The sequence below is a fragment of the Engraulis encrasicolus genome, chromosome 14 (assembly GCF_034702125.1).
Source record: "Engraulis encrasicolus isolate BLACKSEA-1 chromosome 14, IST_EnEncr_1.0, whole genome shotgun sequence".
NCBI classification, from domain to species: Eukaryota; Metazoa; Chordata; class Actinopteri; order Clupeiformes; family Engraulidae; genus Engraulis; species Engraulis encrasicolus.
Genome location: NC_085870.1, coordinates 27749147 through 27769146, shown reverse-complemented (window position 1 = coordinate 27769146; position 20000 = coordinate 27749147). Strand labels below are relative to the sequence as shown.

General features: G+C 45.1%; 1 protein-coding gene across 1 annotated transcript in view; it reads right to left on the bottom strand.

Moving 5' to 3' along the window:
* cacna1da (calcium channel, voltage-dependent, L type, alpha 1D subunit, a) overlaps positions 1-20000 on the bottom strand; it is a 166966-nt gene that overhangs the window by 34936 nt on the left and 112030 nt on the right. Inside the window, 7 exon segments of the mRNA XM_063215328.1 lie at positions 7068-7151; positions 9453-9563; positions 10593-10751; positions 10955-11156; positions 15716-15862; positions 17051-17103; positions 19918-20000. The exon segment at positions 19918-20000 is cut by the window's right edge and continues 25 nt beyond it. Coding sequence (XP_063071398.1) covers positions 7068-7151; positions 9453-9563; positions 10593-10751; positions 10955-11156; positions 15716-15862; positions 17051-17103; positions 19918-20000 — 839 coding nt within the window.

Below are 20000 nucleotides of genomic sequence, written 5' to 3'. Positions count from 1 at the left end.
AAGACAAAGCCTCTGTATCTTGAAAAGCCATCCCATTAACCCATTGATGCCTAAAGCACTTTCAAAAAAGGCTGCTGAATGCCTAGGCCCTTTTTAAGAAAAGTTCCCTCAGCCTATACAAAACAAAATATCTCAGCCTCTGAAGCACATGAAAACATTCCATAAGTTGCATTTAAACGCTAAGACCCTCATCTAGCATTAGAATGTGTTCATCCAGCTCTAACATACCAAGATTTTTCAAAAAATTGTCTCAAATCTCATGACACTGAATGTTGCGTCATGCAGCTCCAGGCGCCAGGGACAATGTTGCGCAACGCAACATCCAGCATCAATGGGTTAACCAATTTGCCAAAGTAACTTCCTATATCACATACAAACTGCAACTGACAATGTCACACTATTTATATTCACACATCCCTATAACAGACATCCATGATAGACACCACAACACATGCATAAGTGCTCTCTCTCTCTCTCAGAAAGAGTAATTCAGTCTGCAGAACTCTGAAGTAAGGTCACATGGGTAACAAATACTGTAAACGCTGATGAAGACACACATAACACACACAGGTGAACACAGACAGAGGAACACACAGACAGACAGACAGACAGACACATACACACACACAAACACAGACATACTACGTACACAGGTTAACACATAAAAAGGCACATAAAACAAAACAAAACAAAACAAAACACAAATAAACACAAACATATAAACACACACACATACAACAAACATCAATCAACACCCAAACGCACACAAATAAATACAGAGACACCTGTGCAAACACACAGACACGCACATAGACACAGACACAGACATACAAACACACGCACACACCCACACACACGTTAGAGTGAGTTAGAGTGAGGTAGAGTGAGGTACAGGGGACACATCAGCAGCTGGCGTCTCCAGACAGTTATGGCCTGGCCTGGCCTGGCATGGCCCGCCTCCGCATGGGGGATGGCATGGAACACTAACATCCTCTCGCCACCTGCCATTGGCTCACACCGGCTGATTGACATGGGTGTGGACGACATGACTGGCTGCCTGAATGTGGGCGGGATGAGAGTTAGCGAATGGGAGACGGTCAGGGGACACACTGTGGATGGAGCGAGCGAGCGAGGGAGCGTTACGGCACGCAATGCTGGTGGCCGTGGTAATGCACATAGCACATGCTCAGTACTGACATGTTGCAGGCAGCAGAGCCACACACACACATACTCGCAAACACACCAACTCACACACGCACATGATTGCATACATACAGATAAAAATGCTCATGCAAGCGAAAAATAAACACACACACACACACACACACACACACACACACACACACACACACACACACACACACACACACACACACACGCACATAGAGACACAGACACACACATAGACACAGACACACGCATACGCACACACACACACACACACACACACACGCACACAGATGACAACCCACACACATGAAGATGAGCAATGGCACGGGACATGAAAGAGTCATCATCCACGTCATCTTTCCTCAGCGATGCAGCAAATCATGCAGAAAATCCAAGCCCTGCTACTGAGGCACCACTGGAGGGCGCCATAACACAGCAGTGCAGGGAGAGTGGTGCAGAGAGCAGCAGCAGAGGAAGAACTGAGGAACAAAGGAATTGAAGGCAGACACGGACCGGAGGGGCTGAGAGAGACAACCCTTCGTAAGAGAGAGAGAGAGAGAGAGAGAGAGAGAGAGAGAGAGAGAGAGAGAGAGAGAGAGAGAGAGAGAGAGAGAGAGAGAGAGGACTGAGGGCAGACACGGAACAGAGGGTGCTGAGAGAGACAGCGCTTTAGAGAATAGTAGTTAGAAAGATGTAGTGAGAGTGAATGAGAGAAAAAGAGAAAGAGAATGAAGAGAGAGATACATAGTGAGAGAGAATGAGAGAAAAAGAGAGAGAGAGAGAGAGAGAGAGAGAGAGAGAGAGAGAGAGAGAGAGAGAGAGAGAGAGAGAGAGAGAGAGAGAGAGAGAGAGAGAGATCAAAGAAGATGAACAAAAACAGGGAATGAGAGAAATTGAGAGAGCGGGAAAGAGCGAATGGGAGCAAAAAAGAGGGAAAGAGAGGAGAGGGAGAGAACAAGAGAGACTGAGAAAGGGAGTGAAAAAGAAAACATTTTGTCATGCAGCCTGGTTGAAGTTTACACACCTTCTCTACCCATGAACTCCTCTCTCTGACTTAAGATCTTTAACACAGCTGAGCTGACAACAGGAAGACAGAACAGAGTACACACGTCACGAATAGACAGCATGTGCAAACTCTCTCTCTCTCTCTCTCTCTCTCTCTCTCTGTCTCTCTCTCTCTCTCTCTCTCACACACACACACACACACACACACACACACACACACACACACACACACACACACACACACACACACACACACACACACACACACACACACACACACACACACACACACACACACACACACACACACACACTCCTGCAACACTGAACAGCACATCTGCATGGTATAGTTTCATTCGAGACCGCATCAATTTACTTTCAGAAGTAGTGATATTAATTCTGCTACTCCTTATCGCACGCCATTCGACCAGTGAAATGCTGTTATAGTAAAAAATAGTACTACATCACTATGACAGTGCACAGGGCCTTTTGTAATACATTAGGACTTGGTCATTGCCGTTCTGGAAACAGCTGATTTATAACAGGTGCCCTGTCTTACTGGGTTAAAGAATCTAGCCTTGCCAAAACTCAAAACTGGAAGTTTAACTGAAAATTATTTTACACAGTAAGCTGTAGGCCTATACTACACCTCTAAACGTCGGCCAGAATTACAAATGGCTATAAAAGCCATGAAGAGAGTAAATAGAGATATTATTTCCCTCATATAAAGTTAATATAAATACCTGTAGATCAAAGTCAACTTACAAACAAAACATTTTTTTTGTTAGCGCCTTTCATAACTTTCAAGGTCACTTATGAAGAACGGATGGATATCTTATATAATGACCTTTACCAGACTGGTAATACAACAGGTGGCTTAATAGCACAGCTAACAGGCCAACAAACCAAGGCTCTTTCTTTAATCGGTGAGCATCTAACAGGTGGCTCCATTACTCCGTTAGCAGAGACCAAAGCTAAGCCAGCAGATAGCAGTGTTGTCCTTAACCTATGAGTTCCATGGCCATTCTGTCTGGAGTTGGAGCACACAGAGAGAGGAAGAACAGTATGGAGAGAGAAGAGGGTCAAACTTCACAGAGACTCTTCTGGATGAGACTGACTGACCGGCATATGTAGCGGGTGGCCGAGCGCCATCTGTAAGTAGCATGAGGGGGGATGAGGTGATTGTTAGGACGCGTCATGACATTACCCAGCATGCACCGGAAAGACAGGGGGGACAGTGGAGAAAGGAAGCTACATAACAATAGTATATGCCTCCGTGATGGGGCAGCTGTGTGGCAAATAGATTCTAACTCGTCTGGCTCAGGAGTCGGCAAAACAAAATGGCCGCCGCGACCGAGCCAGAGAGTGGATCTATAACAGCGTCACGGCAATGTACACAAGCAGAGGTGGAGAGCGGCCACAGGAAGTAATGTGGAAGGACATGTCACAAGGCCTCCACCAGCCTTAGCAGTGTTAGCTATGAAGCGCTAAAGGAGGAGCTGAATGCAAATGTCCATGAGAGGCCTTGTGAAAACAGTGTGTCACACACAAGGGACTGAGTGGAAAATACATATACAAACATTCACATAGAGACAAACACACATGTACTTACAAACACGTACACACAAATACATATAAAAACATACACCCCAACACAGACGCATACCACATGTACATAAAGACGTACTTACATACAAATACACAAACTTACAAACAAACACACACATTTTATACCAACCAGTCACGCAAACATATATACCAACAAAGACACACACGTAAAAGACAGCAACACTGTACTATAAAAATACACATAGATATAACCTCAGCTGAACATACAGTATGTAGTGAAGGTACGGACCAGACAAACACATATATACAACACAGATATGGAGCCTACAGAGAAACAGGACTGATCAACAAATTATTGAAGGGTGGGGTAGGGGTAGGGTTGGCTTGGGTAGGAATACCGTTGGATAGGCTAGAGTAGGGGTGGGGTGGGCTGGGAAGGGATTTCATTGTATAGGCTTGGGTAGGTCTGGGGAGGGGCTGGGGTAGAGTAGAGAAGGGTAGAGTAGAGTAGGGTGGGGTAGAGTAGAGTAGGGTGGGGTAGTGTAGAGTAGAGTGGAGCAGAGTGGAGTAGAGTAGAGTAAAATAGAGTAGGGTAGTCTAGAGTAGATTAGAGTGAAGCAGAGTGCAGTAGTGTAGTGTAGAGGAGAGTAGGTTAAAATGGAATGGGGTAGGTTGGGGTGGAGTTGGTTGGGTAGAGTAGTGTAGAGCAGGGTAGGGTCGAGTAGAGTAGAGTAGAGTAGAGTAGAGTAGAGTAGAGTAGAGTAGAGTAGGGTAGATTAGGCTAGGGGTGGGAGAGGACTGGGGAATTGCTACAGGTAAGATAATGGGTTGAGTGGTATAGGATAGGGTGGTATAGGGTAGCTGAGTAGAGGGTAGGGTGGTTGGGTAGAGTGGTATAGGGTAGGGTGGTTGGGTAGAGTGGTATAGGGTAGAGTGGTATAGAGTAGAGTGGTATAGGGTAGGGTGGTTGGGTAGAGTAGGGTGGTTGGGTAGAGTGGTATAGAGTAGGGTGGTTGGGTAGAGTGGTTGGGTAGGGTGGTTGGGTAGGGTGGTATAGGGTAGGGTGGTATAGGGTAGGGTGGTATATGGTAGGGTGGTATATGGTAGGGTGGTATAGGGTAGGGTGGTATAGAGTAGGGTGGTTGGGTAGAGTAGGGTGGTTGGGTAGAGTGGTATAGAGTAGGGTGGTTGGGTAGAGTGGTTGGGTAGGGTGGTATAGGGTAGGGTGATATAGGGTAGGGTGGTATAGGGTAGGGTGGTTGGGTAGAGTGGTATAGAGTAGGGTGGTTGGGTAGGGTGGTTGGGTAGAGTAGGGTGGTTGGGTAGAGTGGTATAGAGTAGGGTGGTTGGGTAGAGTGGTTGAGAGTAGAGTGGTTGGGTAGAGTGGTTGGGTAGGGTGGTTGGGTAGAGTGGTATAGGGTAGGGTGGTATATGGTAGGGTGGTATAGGGTAGGGTGGTATAGGGTAGGGTGGTTGGGTAGGGTGGTTGGGTAGAGTGGTTGGGTAGGGTGGTATAGGGTAGGGTGATATAGGGTAGGGTGGTATATGGTAGGGTGGTTGGGTAGAGTGTGGTAGAGGGTTGGATGACCCTTTTATTATTGCAAACAGACAGACAACCTGAAATCAGGCACTGAGCCCGAATACTATCAACCCTGACAATGCTACTCCCATTTCCCTTCAATGCATCCCATTAGATTAGTGTAGGTCAGTGCCAACAGCACTCCCAAGATTACACTGATGCTCCTTGGTGACTCAAATAGACCACATGGTAACTATGTGCTTATATGCGGAGCACTGTACTGTGTGTGCGTGTGCGTGCGTGCGTGCAAGTCTGTGTACGTGACCACCAAAAACTATTAGTACACACTAGGCAAGTGCAGTTATTTTTTTCCGGTTTGTGAGTATTCTTTGTTTGCATGTTAGTAAAAGAAGTTCCGATGCCAGTAAAAACCATGCAGGATGGGGACCTGCCAACACACCTTGCTTAGCGCTAATATCCTGTATTAGCCTAAGAAACTGGCCTAGCAATTAGCTGATGGGGTGGCAAACCTGAGGAAGCTCTACGCTTACAGTAAACAGGAAAGAGACAGACAGATCTCAGAAGCACTCTGCAGATGACTCGGACAGTGTAAACATCAGGTGACAGAGGAACTTGAGATAAAAACAACTGCACATCACTGAGGGAGAGGGGTCGACAGGCAAAGTCATTATGAAGCAGATTTTACGAGCAGAGAGGAGATTTGAGTAATATACAGTATTGTTTTCATTAGTAGTAGTAGTTGTTGCCATACTTGCCTCTACAAGTTTCTATGGAAACAGAACAGAATGAATAAGAACAAAGCATTAGACAACCACACTAATGATGTAGAGTTCCACCGAAACGCGTCATTATCTTCAAGAGAAATAGAGTTGACGTTGACATTTATACCCATTTATTCACAGTGGACAGAGGCGGAAACATTTTATACAGATGAAAGGATGATTTGTATTGTATCCATGAGAGAGTAAGTGTTCACATACATGTACAGTATTATCAATTTTACTTTTTGTGAGCGTTTCAGAATTTCTGTTCTGATAAGACACCATCACAGACACGTAATTACAACACAGAGATTAGAAGAATGAAGCCCTGCGAAAGACCTTTTGTGCCAAGAGTTACATGTCTTAGGGTATTAAAATAAATCCCTTGCTTTGATCATTTCCAGACTGACTATACACAGAATGTAAGTAGATAAGATACGATGCCTACCCTTGACTAAGAAGCAAGGAATTGTAAAAAACAAAAACTATCGAATAGAAAATCCCTGGGGTTTACGGAAGCACTCTTTCTGCTCTGTGCTAGACACAACAGTCGTATATGGTGGCAAACATGGGACAAAAAAGTAAATTCGAGGTAATATTTGGTTAACTGTTTTCAAGTTGGGTCTGCTGCAGTCATGGTCGTAGCAGTGATGCGATGGACGCATAATCGAACGAGGCCTTTTAATGGGGCGTCCTGCCACCGTAACTCACTTTTACGAGTGCGTCGTGAGCGGCATCAGGGCACGCTGCCAGCTGTAAATGTGAGAAAGTGTCTCGCCATCGATCTCTCCATGCTGCACTTTGACACTCCTGTCCTCCCCCGTACACCTTAAACCAGACTCAAATCCTATAGCAATCAGGGTGTAATCTCAGGACAGCTTTGCAAAGGATAGCTTTGTTCTGAGCAACATGGAATTAAAATTGCCACCACATACTGTAACACTCCCTCTGCAAAAACAAACTGGGGCACATGGTCTTTTTGCAGGGCGTTCATTCCCATATGCAGAGAGGAGGGTACTTACATTGACTTCAGTGATAGCAATATCAACGACGCTACCCACTACTATTAAGGCATCAAACGTGTTCCAAGCATCCGTGAAATAGTGCTGTTGACCAATCACACACAGACACACCACACAGGAGACACACAGAGGAATGGGAAAGAGGAGAAGGAGAGGGAAAGGGAAAGGGAAACAGATAGGGAAAGGAAATGGAAGCGGGTAGACGAGACAGGGGAGGAAAAGAAAAGAAGAGAAGAGAAGACAAAAGCATTAAGCTATGTGAAAGAATCAGAACCTGTGGACATCAGGTGAATAGATATCAGGGTTGAGTAAAACTCAAATTCTTTGTATTTTGTGTAATACTGAAGGCCCTGGCTTCAGAACGGATACTCTGCCCGTATTTGTTCCCACCACTTTATCAACCAGCTAATCCCAGCGAGCACGCTAATCACCAGATAGCTAATTAGTGAAATCACTGGTGTTAAGTGGAAGGGCAGAGGGAGTACACGGCAGGGCTCTTGCTGTCTGAGATCAGGATCCTCAGCTGTAATCAACGCTGCTACATCCGTTTAAAATTGACACATCCGTTTAAAAACACAAATTCCAAGAAATCAATAGAATATTAAGAACAATTCTGCATGTACCATTGAATTTTAAACAACCCCGATAAGACAGGTGGAAAAAAAGGTCAGGTGGCCTTGAGCTGGAGAGAACGTTAGATTAGAAGAGTGCAGTTGAGGTGAAAAGAAAGTTAAGACTTGAGTGCCCTTGAGTTGGAGAGCTCAGACTTGAGTGTTCTTGAGGTGGAGAGAAGGTCAGACTTGGGTGATCTTGAGGTAGGGAGAAAGTCAGGCCCGAGTGTCCTTCCTTGAAGAGAGGTCAAAGGTCATGGGAACGATGTCAGGTGGTCCGATGACCACAGACCGGAGCACGAGCCAGAACAGGAGGCGTGAGGCTGGGGTCTGCAATATATACTTACATCGATCTCACCGAGCACTATGTCAACTATGCTCCCGATCACCACCATAGCATCGAACACATTCCAGGCGTCCCCAAAATGCCCCTTTGGACAGCAGCACCGAGCACTAGGTCAACCACACATGTACATTATATACTTACATCAATCTCACTGAGCACTATGTCAACTATGCTCCCGATCACCACCATAGCATCGAACACATTCCAGGCATCCCCAAAATAGCCCTTTGGACAGCAGTGGGCAGTGTTGCGGAAGGGGGTGGGAGGTGGGATGGGTGAGGGGTGAGGGGTTTGGGGTGACAAACAAATTGCATTATTTTTAACCTCTTACATTTAAAAACGTGTGTGTAAGTCAACTACTTAGTCGAAAACTAATTTCATTACCAAAAAAAAGAGAAAGGACTCTTTTGTGTGAATGTTTAGATCGTAAGCAAAAAATGGTATAGCTGTAGTCAGCAACACACATGCAGTTAATATTAATATAGTGCTGATGCTGCACACCATCACACTGCATCCTCTAGCTAATGCACCACAAACTGAGCCATTACAGCATCATATCCTGTAGCTAGTGAACTATAGCTTCATTTACAGGAGGTACTTTGAGGGGCAGGCCTGCTGACAGGGGGGGACAAACGAGTCAGTTGTCCCAGGCCCAGGTATTAGGGGGGACGCAGAGTTGGGTCCCCATTACATTGAATGTTTAAAGGAAGGGGGCCCTTTCAGATGACTTTGTCCCGGGACCGGTCAAAGCTGTCAGTGGCCCTGTTAGTAAGGGGTACAGTAGACCCTGCCCAAGACATTATAACCCCTAAATATAGCAAACCGCATGGTTTTGGGGGGGTACCAAGATATTGGTGTACGTAAATTATACAGAATATTAAAATTGAGGTTACACCAGTTAGATGGAGGTCATTCAAATTCTGCAGTTAATGCACACACACTGAACCACACAGCACTCTGTAGCTAGCTACTAGGGCACCACACACTGAGTCTTACTGGATTGCGATTCTTCTTTCTGACACATATCTGTAGGGGCGAGAGGGTGAGGATGGGGGGATGGGGGGGAAGGTAGGGGCACCGGGCATTCAACACATCATTACATACAGACACAGAGAGTTCCATAATGTGCCTAATGGGTGCTTAGCGTGATTGTGTGTGTGTGTGTGTGTGTGTGTGTGTGTGTGTGTGTGTGTGTGTGTGTGTGTGTGTGTGTGTGTGTGTGTGTGTGTGTGTGTGTGTGTGTGTGTGTGTGTGTGTGTGTGTGTGTGTGTGTGTGTGTGTGTGTGTGTGTGTGTGTGTGTGTGTGTGCACATGCGTGCGTGTATCTGTGTGACTGCACTATGCATATTGTGAGTGTACTGTATGTATGTGCTTTGATTGATTAGCAAATGAGTGAATGGAAGTGAATGGAGGTGAATGGAGACCTACCCTGGGTTTGAAGGCAATCAGCTTGAGGACCATCTCCACGGTGAAGACGGCGGTGAAGAGCATGTTGAGGATGTCCATCACGTAGTTGAAGCCTGGTGTTTGGCCGTGGTGCTGAGGAGAGAGAGAGAGAGAGAGAGAGAGAGAGAGAGAGAGAGAGAGAGAGAGAGAGAGAGAGAGAGAGAGAGAGAGGGGTGGGAGTAGGGCCAGGAAGCTTATCACCATGATCAGATGCAGCAAGTTACTCTAGTTCAGCGGTTTCCAAAGTAGGGGCCGGGGACTCCTGGGAGGGCCGTGCTGGGGTGCTAGGGGGGTCGTGGCAGGTATTGAGGAAATTTCATGCAGACACTTTGGGTGCATCCCAATATGTGACCTTGCCTCCTCCACTTGTGCTTCTCTCCTCGTCCCGCCTCCTGGCCCCTCCTCCGTGGAGAAAACGATAAAGTTTCCCAGCTGTCAGCCTCGCCACAACAACTTTTGAGGGACTGTTTTTCATTCACCATCCCAATTGCAAATGAGAAAAAGGCTTTACAATTGAGTTTTTGCAAGATATTGAAATTGAATGCTGTTGTCAGTGATGTCATCATGACGAGAAGCAAGTGGAGGAGGCAAGGTCGCATATTAAAACGCACTCCTTTTGTCATGGTAAAGTTTGGGAACCCCTGCTCCAGTTCCACACGTCCTTTTTTCTGGTCCCCGGAATATTTATTCAACACCTTGCAAAAAAAAATCATAAAATAATCTTGCAAAAAAGCATTCTCTCATTTGGAGTTGTTGGTGTTTGGCAGAGGTGCTGATAAGAGCCAGGAGTAAAACGTTGGCTACAGTTATATTACAAGCTTTACTTTACATTACAATATACTGTATTACACGCTTATGTCCAAAGCCACGTACAAAAAAAGCGGGTAAGTAAGTACAAAGTAAGTAAGCAAGTACTGCATTGTATTTATGCCCTTTCTTATTCCACAGTGAGGAAATGCATGTGTTGCATCAGTCACATACTGTACATAGTCTGTACAGTACAACTTGTACAAAAGTAGACACACATACAGACACAGGACCAAACAGTGGGAGATATAAAATACAAATGCAATAAAAATAGAGATATTACTGTCTACATAAATACAGGGGGTGGATTGTTACCTGCACTGCCAGACACAGGGTGTTGAGCATGATGAGTACGAACATGATGTACTCGAAGCCGGTGGAGTTGACCATGTACCAGAACTTGTACTGGTAGGGGTTCTTAGGGATGTAGCGGCGCAGGGGCCGCGCCTTCAGGGCGTACTCCACACACTGACGCTATGGGGGCGGGAGAGATATTTAAAACTCATTTATTGGACTTCACCACCAGTTCATAACATACAACATCTTCCCTCTGCGTGAGAAGGGAGGAGACCTCTCCTTCACACTCTCAATACAAGAAAAAAAAACATCTGGAAAAAGAGCCAGAATTTTGAAGTGTGCTTGTATTTGTGTCTTCCAGAGGCAGCTGGGTGTCTAACCTGGTTCTTGTCCAGCTCACAGTTCTTGTACTCCTTCTCTCCCTGCTCCTGAAAGGTCACGATGACGAAACCCACGAAGATGTTCATCATGAAGAAGGCGATGATGATGATGTAGATGATGAAGAAGATGGAGATCTCCACACGGTTGTTGTAGATGGGACCCAGGTTTTCCCTGCTAGAGTCAATGGCTTTATACAGGAGCCTAGAGAATGAGGAGGAGGAGGTGGAGCAGGATGCAGAGGAGGAGGAGGAGGAGGAGGAGGAGGAGGGGGAGGAAGAGGAGGAGGGGGAGCAGGATGCAGAGGAGGAGGAAGAAGAGGAGGAGGAGGAGGAAGATGAAGAGAAAGATGAGGAGGGGGAAGAGGAATATGAGGAGGAAGAGGAGGAGGAGGAGGAGGACGTGGAGAAGGAGTAGGGGGAGGAAGAGGAGAAGGAGGAAGAGGAGAGAGAAAATAGTAAATATCATGCTTGGAGTCCACAGAGTTTAGTTAAAAGCATGTCTTCAAAAGTTTTGTTTGAAGACATAAACAAAATCCAAATGTTAGCAAAAAGCACAAAAAAGTACAAACACATGAAGTAGCCTACTTGACTTTGTATACGTAGGTAAGAAAGTGTGAACTTTATGCCAGTGAGCTACTGTATGATGCACTTCAGTGGCATCCAACTGGAAAGTCTATTGATCCAATAATACCTTATTAAACAAAAGCGAAACATTTCATGTCACTGTTCCTTTTGCTGCTGCTGCAAATCGCCATTATTTCACACCGAGGAAAGGTGCAAGCGCGAAAAGTCTGGGAGGCGATTTAAAAAAGTCAAAAGAAATCTGATGAGTGCTCCTCTATTCATTTATTTTTCTGGTCTGAGTTTATTAAATGACAAAGTTAAGCCCCCACTGTCGCGTAATAAAACATGTTGAGCTATCTTCCTGATTGTCGAAATTGTCATTGTCCCTTTTGTTGCCTCTGCTGCATAGGGTCTGTTCAGTCCAGCAGGATTCTTCAGCATTTTGTGTATATATATATATATATATATATATATATATATATATATATATTTTTTTTTTTAGGGGCTTTTTATCTTTATTGACAGGATAGTATGAGATGCTGACAGGAAATGAGTGGGTGAGAGAGATGGGGGAGGATTGGGAAATGACCCCGTCCGGACTCAAACCTGGGTCCCCATGGACATGCAAGCCCAAATGTGGGGGGCTTAGCGCGCTGCGCCACAGCGTCCGGATTCTTCAGCTATTCTAACCTCTTAGTGCAGAGCCTCTGTTATAACCTTACTGTCACCAAAATGCTAAAGTCGCAATCGGTTACTTAAGACTCTCTGGATTGTCATAGCAATGTTGTTATGATGTAGTTGAATGCTTTTCTGCAAATAGTGAATAATTCTGTCGACTGGCCCATTTGCAGACATTACTGCATTTGCTTCATTCACAGTGTTCGTACAGTTGGACTCCCACTTTGTGTGTGTGTGTGTGTGTGTGTGTGTGTGTGTGTGTGTGTGTGTGTGTGTGTGTGTGTGTGTGTGTATGTGTGTGTGTGTGTGTGTGTGTGTGTGTGTGTGTGTGTGTGTGTGTGTGTGTGTGTGTGTGTGTGTGTGTATGTGTGTGTGCTGAGCAGCAGACGGATAATGAATAATTAATCTGTTCCCAGCGTGACTGATCAGAATGCAACACTCTAATATACACCCCTGATTTACACTGAGCACTTGGCTCTATCTCCCTCCCTCCCCACACCCCCCACCCCCCCCTCTCTCTCTCCCTCTCTCTCTCTCTCTCTCTCTCTCTCTCTCTCTCTCTCTCTCCCTCCCTCTCTCGTGTGGAGGAGTGCCAGGGTAATAAAGACAGATGTGATGAGAGCCAGAGAGAGGATGCCCCAATAACCACCCAGCAGCTCCTGGCCCCTCCATAGCACACACACACACACACACACACACACACACACACACACACACACACACACACACACACACACACACACACACACACACACACACACACACACACACACACACACACAAACACACACACACACACACGCACACACGCACACACGCACACGCGCATGCACGCATACAGGTGCACACACATGCACACCTGCACATGCACGCATACACGAATGCTCGCAGGCACACACACCCACGCATGAATGCTGGCACGCACACACACACACACACACACACACACACACACACACACACACACACACACACACACACACACACACACACACACACACACACACACACACACACACACGCCGCGCCACGCCACACGCACACACACCCACAAACACACACGCACACACAGACACACACACATGCGTGCAAGCGCACACATGCGCACACAGCAACACCCCCTGTGCCTGTGTTGACAGACCACTGCACTACTGCACTGCTGGGCTGTGTGTGTGTGTGTGTGTGTGTGTGTGTGTGTGTGTGTGTGTGTGTGTGTGTGTGTGTGTGTGTGTGTGTGTGTGTGTGTGTGTGTGTGTGTGTGTGTGTGTGTGTGTGTGTGTGTGTGTGTGTGTGTGTGTGTGTTGTTTGTGTGTGTGTGTGTTGTTTGTGTGTGTGTCTGTGTGTGCGTGTTGGCAGATGACCACTGAACTACTGTGCTGCTGGGCTGTTTGTGTGTGTGTGTGTGTGTGTGTGTGTGTGTGTGTGTGTGTGTGTGTGTGTGTGTGTGTGTGTGTGTGTGTGTGTGTGTGTGTGTGTGTGTGTGTGTGTGTGTGTGTGTTGGCAGATGACCACTGAACTACTGTGCTGCTGGGCTGTTTGTGTGTGTGTGTGTGTGTGTGAGTGTGAGTGTGTGTGTGTGTGTGTGTGTGTGTGTGTGTGTGTGTGTGTGTGTGTGTGTGTTTGTGTGTGTGTGTGTGTGTGTGTGTGTGTGTGTGTGTGTGTGTGTGTGTGTGTGTGTGTGTGTGTGTGTGTGTGTGTGTTTGTATGTGTGTTTGGGTGTGTGTCTGTGTGTTGGCAGATGACCACTGCTCTACTGCGCTGCTGGGCTGCTGGGCATTGGATGTGGATGTGTTCCCAAACCCCCTGCAGTTTCATTCTGATCTAACGCAGCAGCCTGCAGCTAAATAACAGCTGATGTTTCTGTAGGAAATGAACCAACAGTCAAATACATGAGTGGACAGCAGCGGTTCCCAAACTTTTTTTCCACGGGGACCCCTTTTGGACAAAATAATATTTTCTCGACCCCCCTCATATTCTTAATCGTGTTTTTTTTTCATTAATATTGCTAGATTTCCGCTAATATTGATGGAATTCACAGGACATACAAATCCATCTATTAACCATACGAGTGAATACTGTTACTAACCAATGAATACAATTGTAACCTGTCGATTTCCTTTTTATGGAAGTGTCATCATGGAGCATGTTGCATTAGAGTGTAATTCGCCTTTGGCTAAACCTCGCCCTCTTCAGTTACAGTTGCTAGGTCGGACAGATAAACTTTCAATGCTGAGATATCAACGTGATTTATGCAGTGACTGCAAATCGCAGCAGTTATTCACTCATAATAAATAAAAAACGCATTCATAGTATTGTGATTATAAGTATTTATTTTCTGAACGGTCATGCGATGCATCACAGCTGTTATGGGCTCTTCTATGGGTATCGATAGGCATTGTAACCAGCACCATGGTAAGCTGAGCTCGCATATCTTTTGAGCCCTGACTCAAACTTGCTAGACGAAAACGAAATCACACAACTTAATGGCTGTAGTCATCTTCAAAGCTACCACAGCAATGTGTAAAATTAACGTTTGGCGTTTATATCTTCAGTAGCTTAACAAAGTCACGTCCATCAGCTGCTAGTCAAAACACTCCTGCCGTGACCGATAGTTAACTTTGCTAGCGGTGTTTCTTCATTAATTAGGTCAGAAATCCAAAATCCTACTCTGAAACAGGTTCGTGGTGTGCTTACAACCTTACTGAAAAGGGACATGAATGAGATGGTGTCATGATCGGAGCACACAAAGTATGTTTTTGATCCGTGTGCTTTCTAGTCGAGTGTGAGGCTGCCGAGACCCTTCAAGGCAGACTATCCAGCTGCTAGTAATATTAGTCCGGTTTTTGGTAAAGAGGAAAGTGATTACCACCTGTTACATCGCGGGGAAACTTGCACATTTGTCACAAATACCCCAGGCACAATTTCCAATCATATTTTAATAATAATACGACCGTATCTCGCTAACTACTTGAAAACATGCGATTTCTGCATTGAGTTCAATGGAGCGCTGTCAAAACTGTCCGAGGTTTGTCCGAGGTCGTCCTTTTGCTGCGCTGTGATTGGTCAAAAAGCACTTTAGGGCGGGCCTTAGCCAAAGGTGAATTAGAGCTGCACTACTGCACTACTGGGTCCACGGACACCAGATGAATGGAGAGCATCACAGTGTATAGCGTGGGGTGAGAGCCTGCAGTTTTACCACCCGCGATGTAGTCTCCGTCTCGGCACCGAGGAGCCTCGGACACAGAGCAGCTGTCTGCTTTGTAAGCGGCGCGTCCAACTCTCGCCTCGATCGACACATCTGGACAATCTGACATGACATCTATGGACATTTTCTATCCTGCTTATTTATGTAATGTGTGTGTTTGTTGACATTTTTAGTCTAATGATTTCTGCATGGTGTGGAGTTTTACCAGAACCGTCATTTCACTACAAGGTGTAACCTTGGTTATGGATTTGTATGTGACAAATTAACTACTCTACTCTCTAGTGTTACAGTGCTAGAGTGCGTGTGATCCTTACGCTGGCCAGCCCTCGAACGTGGAGACGGTGAAAAGTGCCATCATGCCCATCAGCACGTTGTCAAAGTTGAAGTCGCTGTTGTGCCAGATGCGCTTATCAATAGTGGGCTGGTTCACATCACCGTCTTTATAGTGGATGAACGTTCCCCTGGGAGGGAGAGAGGCGGGGGGGGAGAGCAAGGGAAGGGGGGAGAGCAAGGGAAAGAGAGGGAGAAAGGGAGAGATAGAGAGAGAGGGGGAGAGAGAGAGGGAAAGAGAGAGACAGAGAGAGAGAGAGAGAGAGAGAGAGAGAGAGAGAGAGAGAGAGAGAGAGAGAGAGAGAGAGAGAGAGAGAGAGAGAGAGAGAGCAAGAGAGAGAGAGAGAGAGAGTGAGAGGAGAGAGAAAGAAAGAGAGGGGTTATAGTACATGGGTTCACAGTAAAGACCATAGTGCACTGTTCAAAAACACAACCCAGTGCAGAACAGTAAAAAGTTCAGAACAGGGGGTGCACAACACAGAACAGAGAGGTGAGGGGGCAAGAGAGGGCGATACAGATTGGGGTCTAACTGGACCAGCAGTACAGGACACTACACGGTACTGTACACAATACAGGACAGAACAGAACATTATGCAGAGAACAGAAAATAAAAGGACGCGTAAAACATTACATTACGTACAGAATTGGGAAGAATAGGAAGCGCAGAAGAGTACAGTACACAGCATAAATAAAACAGTAGAGGTCTACTTTGCAATGTCCAGAATGATGACCATATGAAAGGCATTGAGAGGGCGTCACTCACAGGCACAGCGCTGCAAGGGCTACTGGGCATAAATAGAACTCAAATGACAACGGAAGGTTGGCAAACAATGGCCATCAGGAGAGGTTGGGGAATGTCATCATGTCATTGGTGTGTGTGTGTGTGTGTGTGTGTGTGTGTGTGTGTGTGTGTGTGTGTGTGTGTGTGTGTGTGTGTGTGTGTGTGTGTGTGTGTGTGTGTGTGTGTGTGTGTGTGTGTGTGTGTGTGTGTGTGTGTGTGTGTGTGTGTGTGTGTGTGTGTGTGTGTGTGCGCGCTTGCGTGCGTGTGTCTTTGGGGGAGGGGAGTATGGAGTTGACAAGTGTGCCTTAGTAAATGGCTGTGTGTGTGTGTGTGTGTGTGTGTGTGTGTGTGTGTGTGTGTGTGTGTGTGTGTGTGTGTGTGTGTGTGTGTGTGTGTGTGTGTGTGTGTGTGTGTGTGTGTGTGTGTGTGTGTGTGTGTGTGTGTGTGTGTGTGTGTGTGTGTGTGTGTGTGTGTGTGTGTGTGTGTTCTTGCGTTTATGGGTGTGTGTGTGTGTGTGTGTATTAGCAGTATGACTGACTTGCACTCCTCAGGGACGGACTTGGCCTCATCACTGCATCGATAAAACTTCCCCTGTGGACAGAAAACAGTACAATACACACACACACACACACACACACACACACACACACACACACACACACACACACACACACACACACACACACACACACACACACACACACACACACACACACACACACACACACACACACACACACACACACACACACACACAATGCCTTAAAACAAAATCCCACAGAGTATTGACCTTGTTCTACATATTAACCTTAAATACATATATATTTAGGCCTGTTGTCTGACCATAGGGTATGCAAACTGCATTTATTGTCCTTTCAATGCTGAGCACTGCTGAACTTGAAAAGGTAAAATCTTATACAGACATGAATAAATAATTTCATTTTATATAGCGCCTTTCAAAGCAACCAAGGTCAATTAACCTGATATCAGTGTAGGTGTGTGTGGGTAAGTATGTAAGTGTGGGCTTGTGGACACATGAGCATGAACATTCATCCCTAACTCTATGCAAACTGTATGTATTGGACGTACTAGATATGCAGTATATGCCTAGAGAACTGAGATCGGACCCTGACGAGCTGTACTCATATGACTGTATGTAAACTGTGTGTATCAGGGATTTGTTGTTGAAGACGTGTACTCCTAAGACTGTACCGAAACGGCATGAGTGTAGAGAACTGAGATCTGACCTAGAAGAGCTGCGCTTCTACAGTATGTGTGCACAGTCTGTAAACTGTAGTAAGGCAAGGCAAGGCAATTTTATTTATCAAAAACAGTCAATGATCTGGATTTGTTTTTAGTATGCATCAAAATAGACATATTATTGGGGCGCCGCAGACGTGGCAGCCGTTACCCTAAGTTTCCCCTTGTGGAATCAATAAACATAAGTCTAAGTCTAGGTCTAAGTCTAAGATCTGACCTTGCTTGAAGAGCTGTACACCTATGACTGCACTGTGTGTAAACTGTGTGTATCAAGTAGGGATTTGACCTTGAAGAGCTGCACTCCTATGCTGCATGTAAACTGCATGTATGATATAGACATCTGACCTTGAATAGCTGCACTCCTACGCCTGTATGTAACCTGCATATGAGTGATTCTCTAATTCGCCTACACTTTTAAGTCCGTGGATTTTATTTGGCAATTCCACTAACTATTAACTGCATCCAATGATGTTTTGGACATTAGAAAACATTTATCTTTCATATAATACAGAAAGTGTAGATATAGCATTATTTCCCTCAGCAAGAATGAATATTTAATACTGGTTTTGGGCATTTTCATGCCGTCCTGTTTTCCAAAAGTCAGATTCAGTCTTCCTATTAGCATGTAAAGAAACTTGTTTTGCCCAAGACGATTGCAAATGTTGATTCACAGTAATCATCACAATATGACAAAACTGTCAGAAAGACCACTGTCCTTTCCATTATACATGAAATTTTCCATTTTGTGTGTGTCCACGAAAACTGTGTTAACCGTGTCACGGTCTGAAACCTCCTCCATAAATCAGTAATGGTTTGGTCTTAGGCCATACGAATAACATCACGTGATGTCATAACCTCTTTGGCAGGATACAGGAAGACTTTTTGGTAAATTTTGAGCTCCATCATTCCATAATTTAATCCATTCTTTTTCATGTTCTCATAGCGGGAAAATTGCCTGTCAACTGTGTTATCAACATATTCATAAGAATCTGAATTAGAAATCACATGTAGAAAAACACAGATAAAGCATACAGATACATGAATTGATTAAGGTGTTGTGGTGGAACTTCTGAGGTCCTCAGTTAGCACAACACCATAAAAATGGCTGAAATGTCAACGGTGTTACCGTCAATGGTGTTACAATTAAGTATGACAGTCGGGGTTGCCAGATGAGGCTGATGATTTCCAGCCAAAAAATGTTCAAAATCCGCCCTAAAAACCCGCCCAATTCTATTGATTTATATGGCAGTGGGAAGGTTTTTCTGATAGATGCCATTTTTACCCGCACACGGCCATCCTAAGCAGCCCAATTGGGCGGGAACCAGCCCAATCTGGCAACACTGATGACAGTTGAGGAGGAGTATGTTTTTGCCAATTTATATCCATATTGACAGACAAACAAACACAATAATTTGTGTTCTAGGGAGATGGGTTTGTCTGCTCTGTTTTTTCTCCTAAAAAAGTGCCGACTTGTTCCCCTGCACTGTTGACCGTAACACAGTTGAGTAACACGGTTGACTGTTTTGAAAGTGTTTTTGCGCTATTGATCCCTTATGTGTTGGAAAAATCCTATGAACATACACTAGGGATTATCTCTGGAGAAGGAAGTCTTGTGTAAGGAGGGTGACTATATTCAAATCAGACGTTACAGGGATTTATGATGAAAAATGTGTCAGTCTGTATCACAGTGACTCATAAAATCCTACTTATGAAGCTCAACAATCACATTTTCTATATCAGTTGCACAGATCAATGACAACATTACTGCTAAGGGACATAAGCACTTTCAAACATATATTGTTTCAACTCTGTAGTATTTTTATATATGTTTGAAATGACATAGTATTTGTCCATAACACTGTTGACAAAATAATTAAGCAAATGTTCGCTTTCATTAGAGTATTTATCAAATTATTTAAGATTAAGCTTGGCAATTTGTTTGTTTGGAAACTTAAATATATACACTATGTAAACATCTAGGTCATTTAGTTGAAAAAAAATACTGATAATTGACATTTTGCTTTTGCCAAAAGCGTAGGGGAATCGTAGAATCACTCATATATCATATACTGTAGACATCTGACCTTGAATAGATATACTCCTATGCCAGAATGTAAACTGTATCATACTATAAAGACATCCGACCTTGAATAGCTGCACTCCTATGCAGGCGAACATGAACTGTAGCAGAGTGGTGACGATCATGATGTTGCCGATGGTCCGGATGG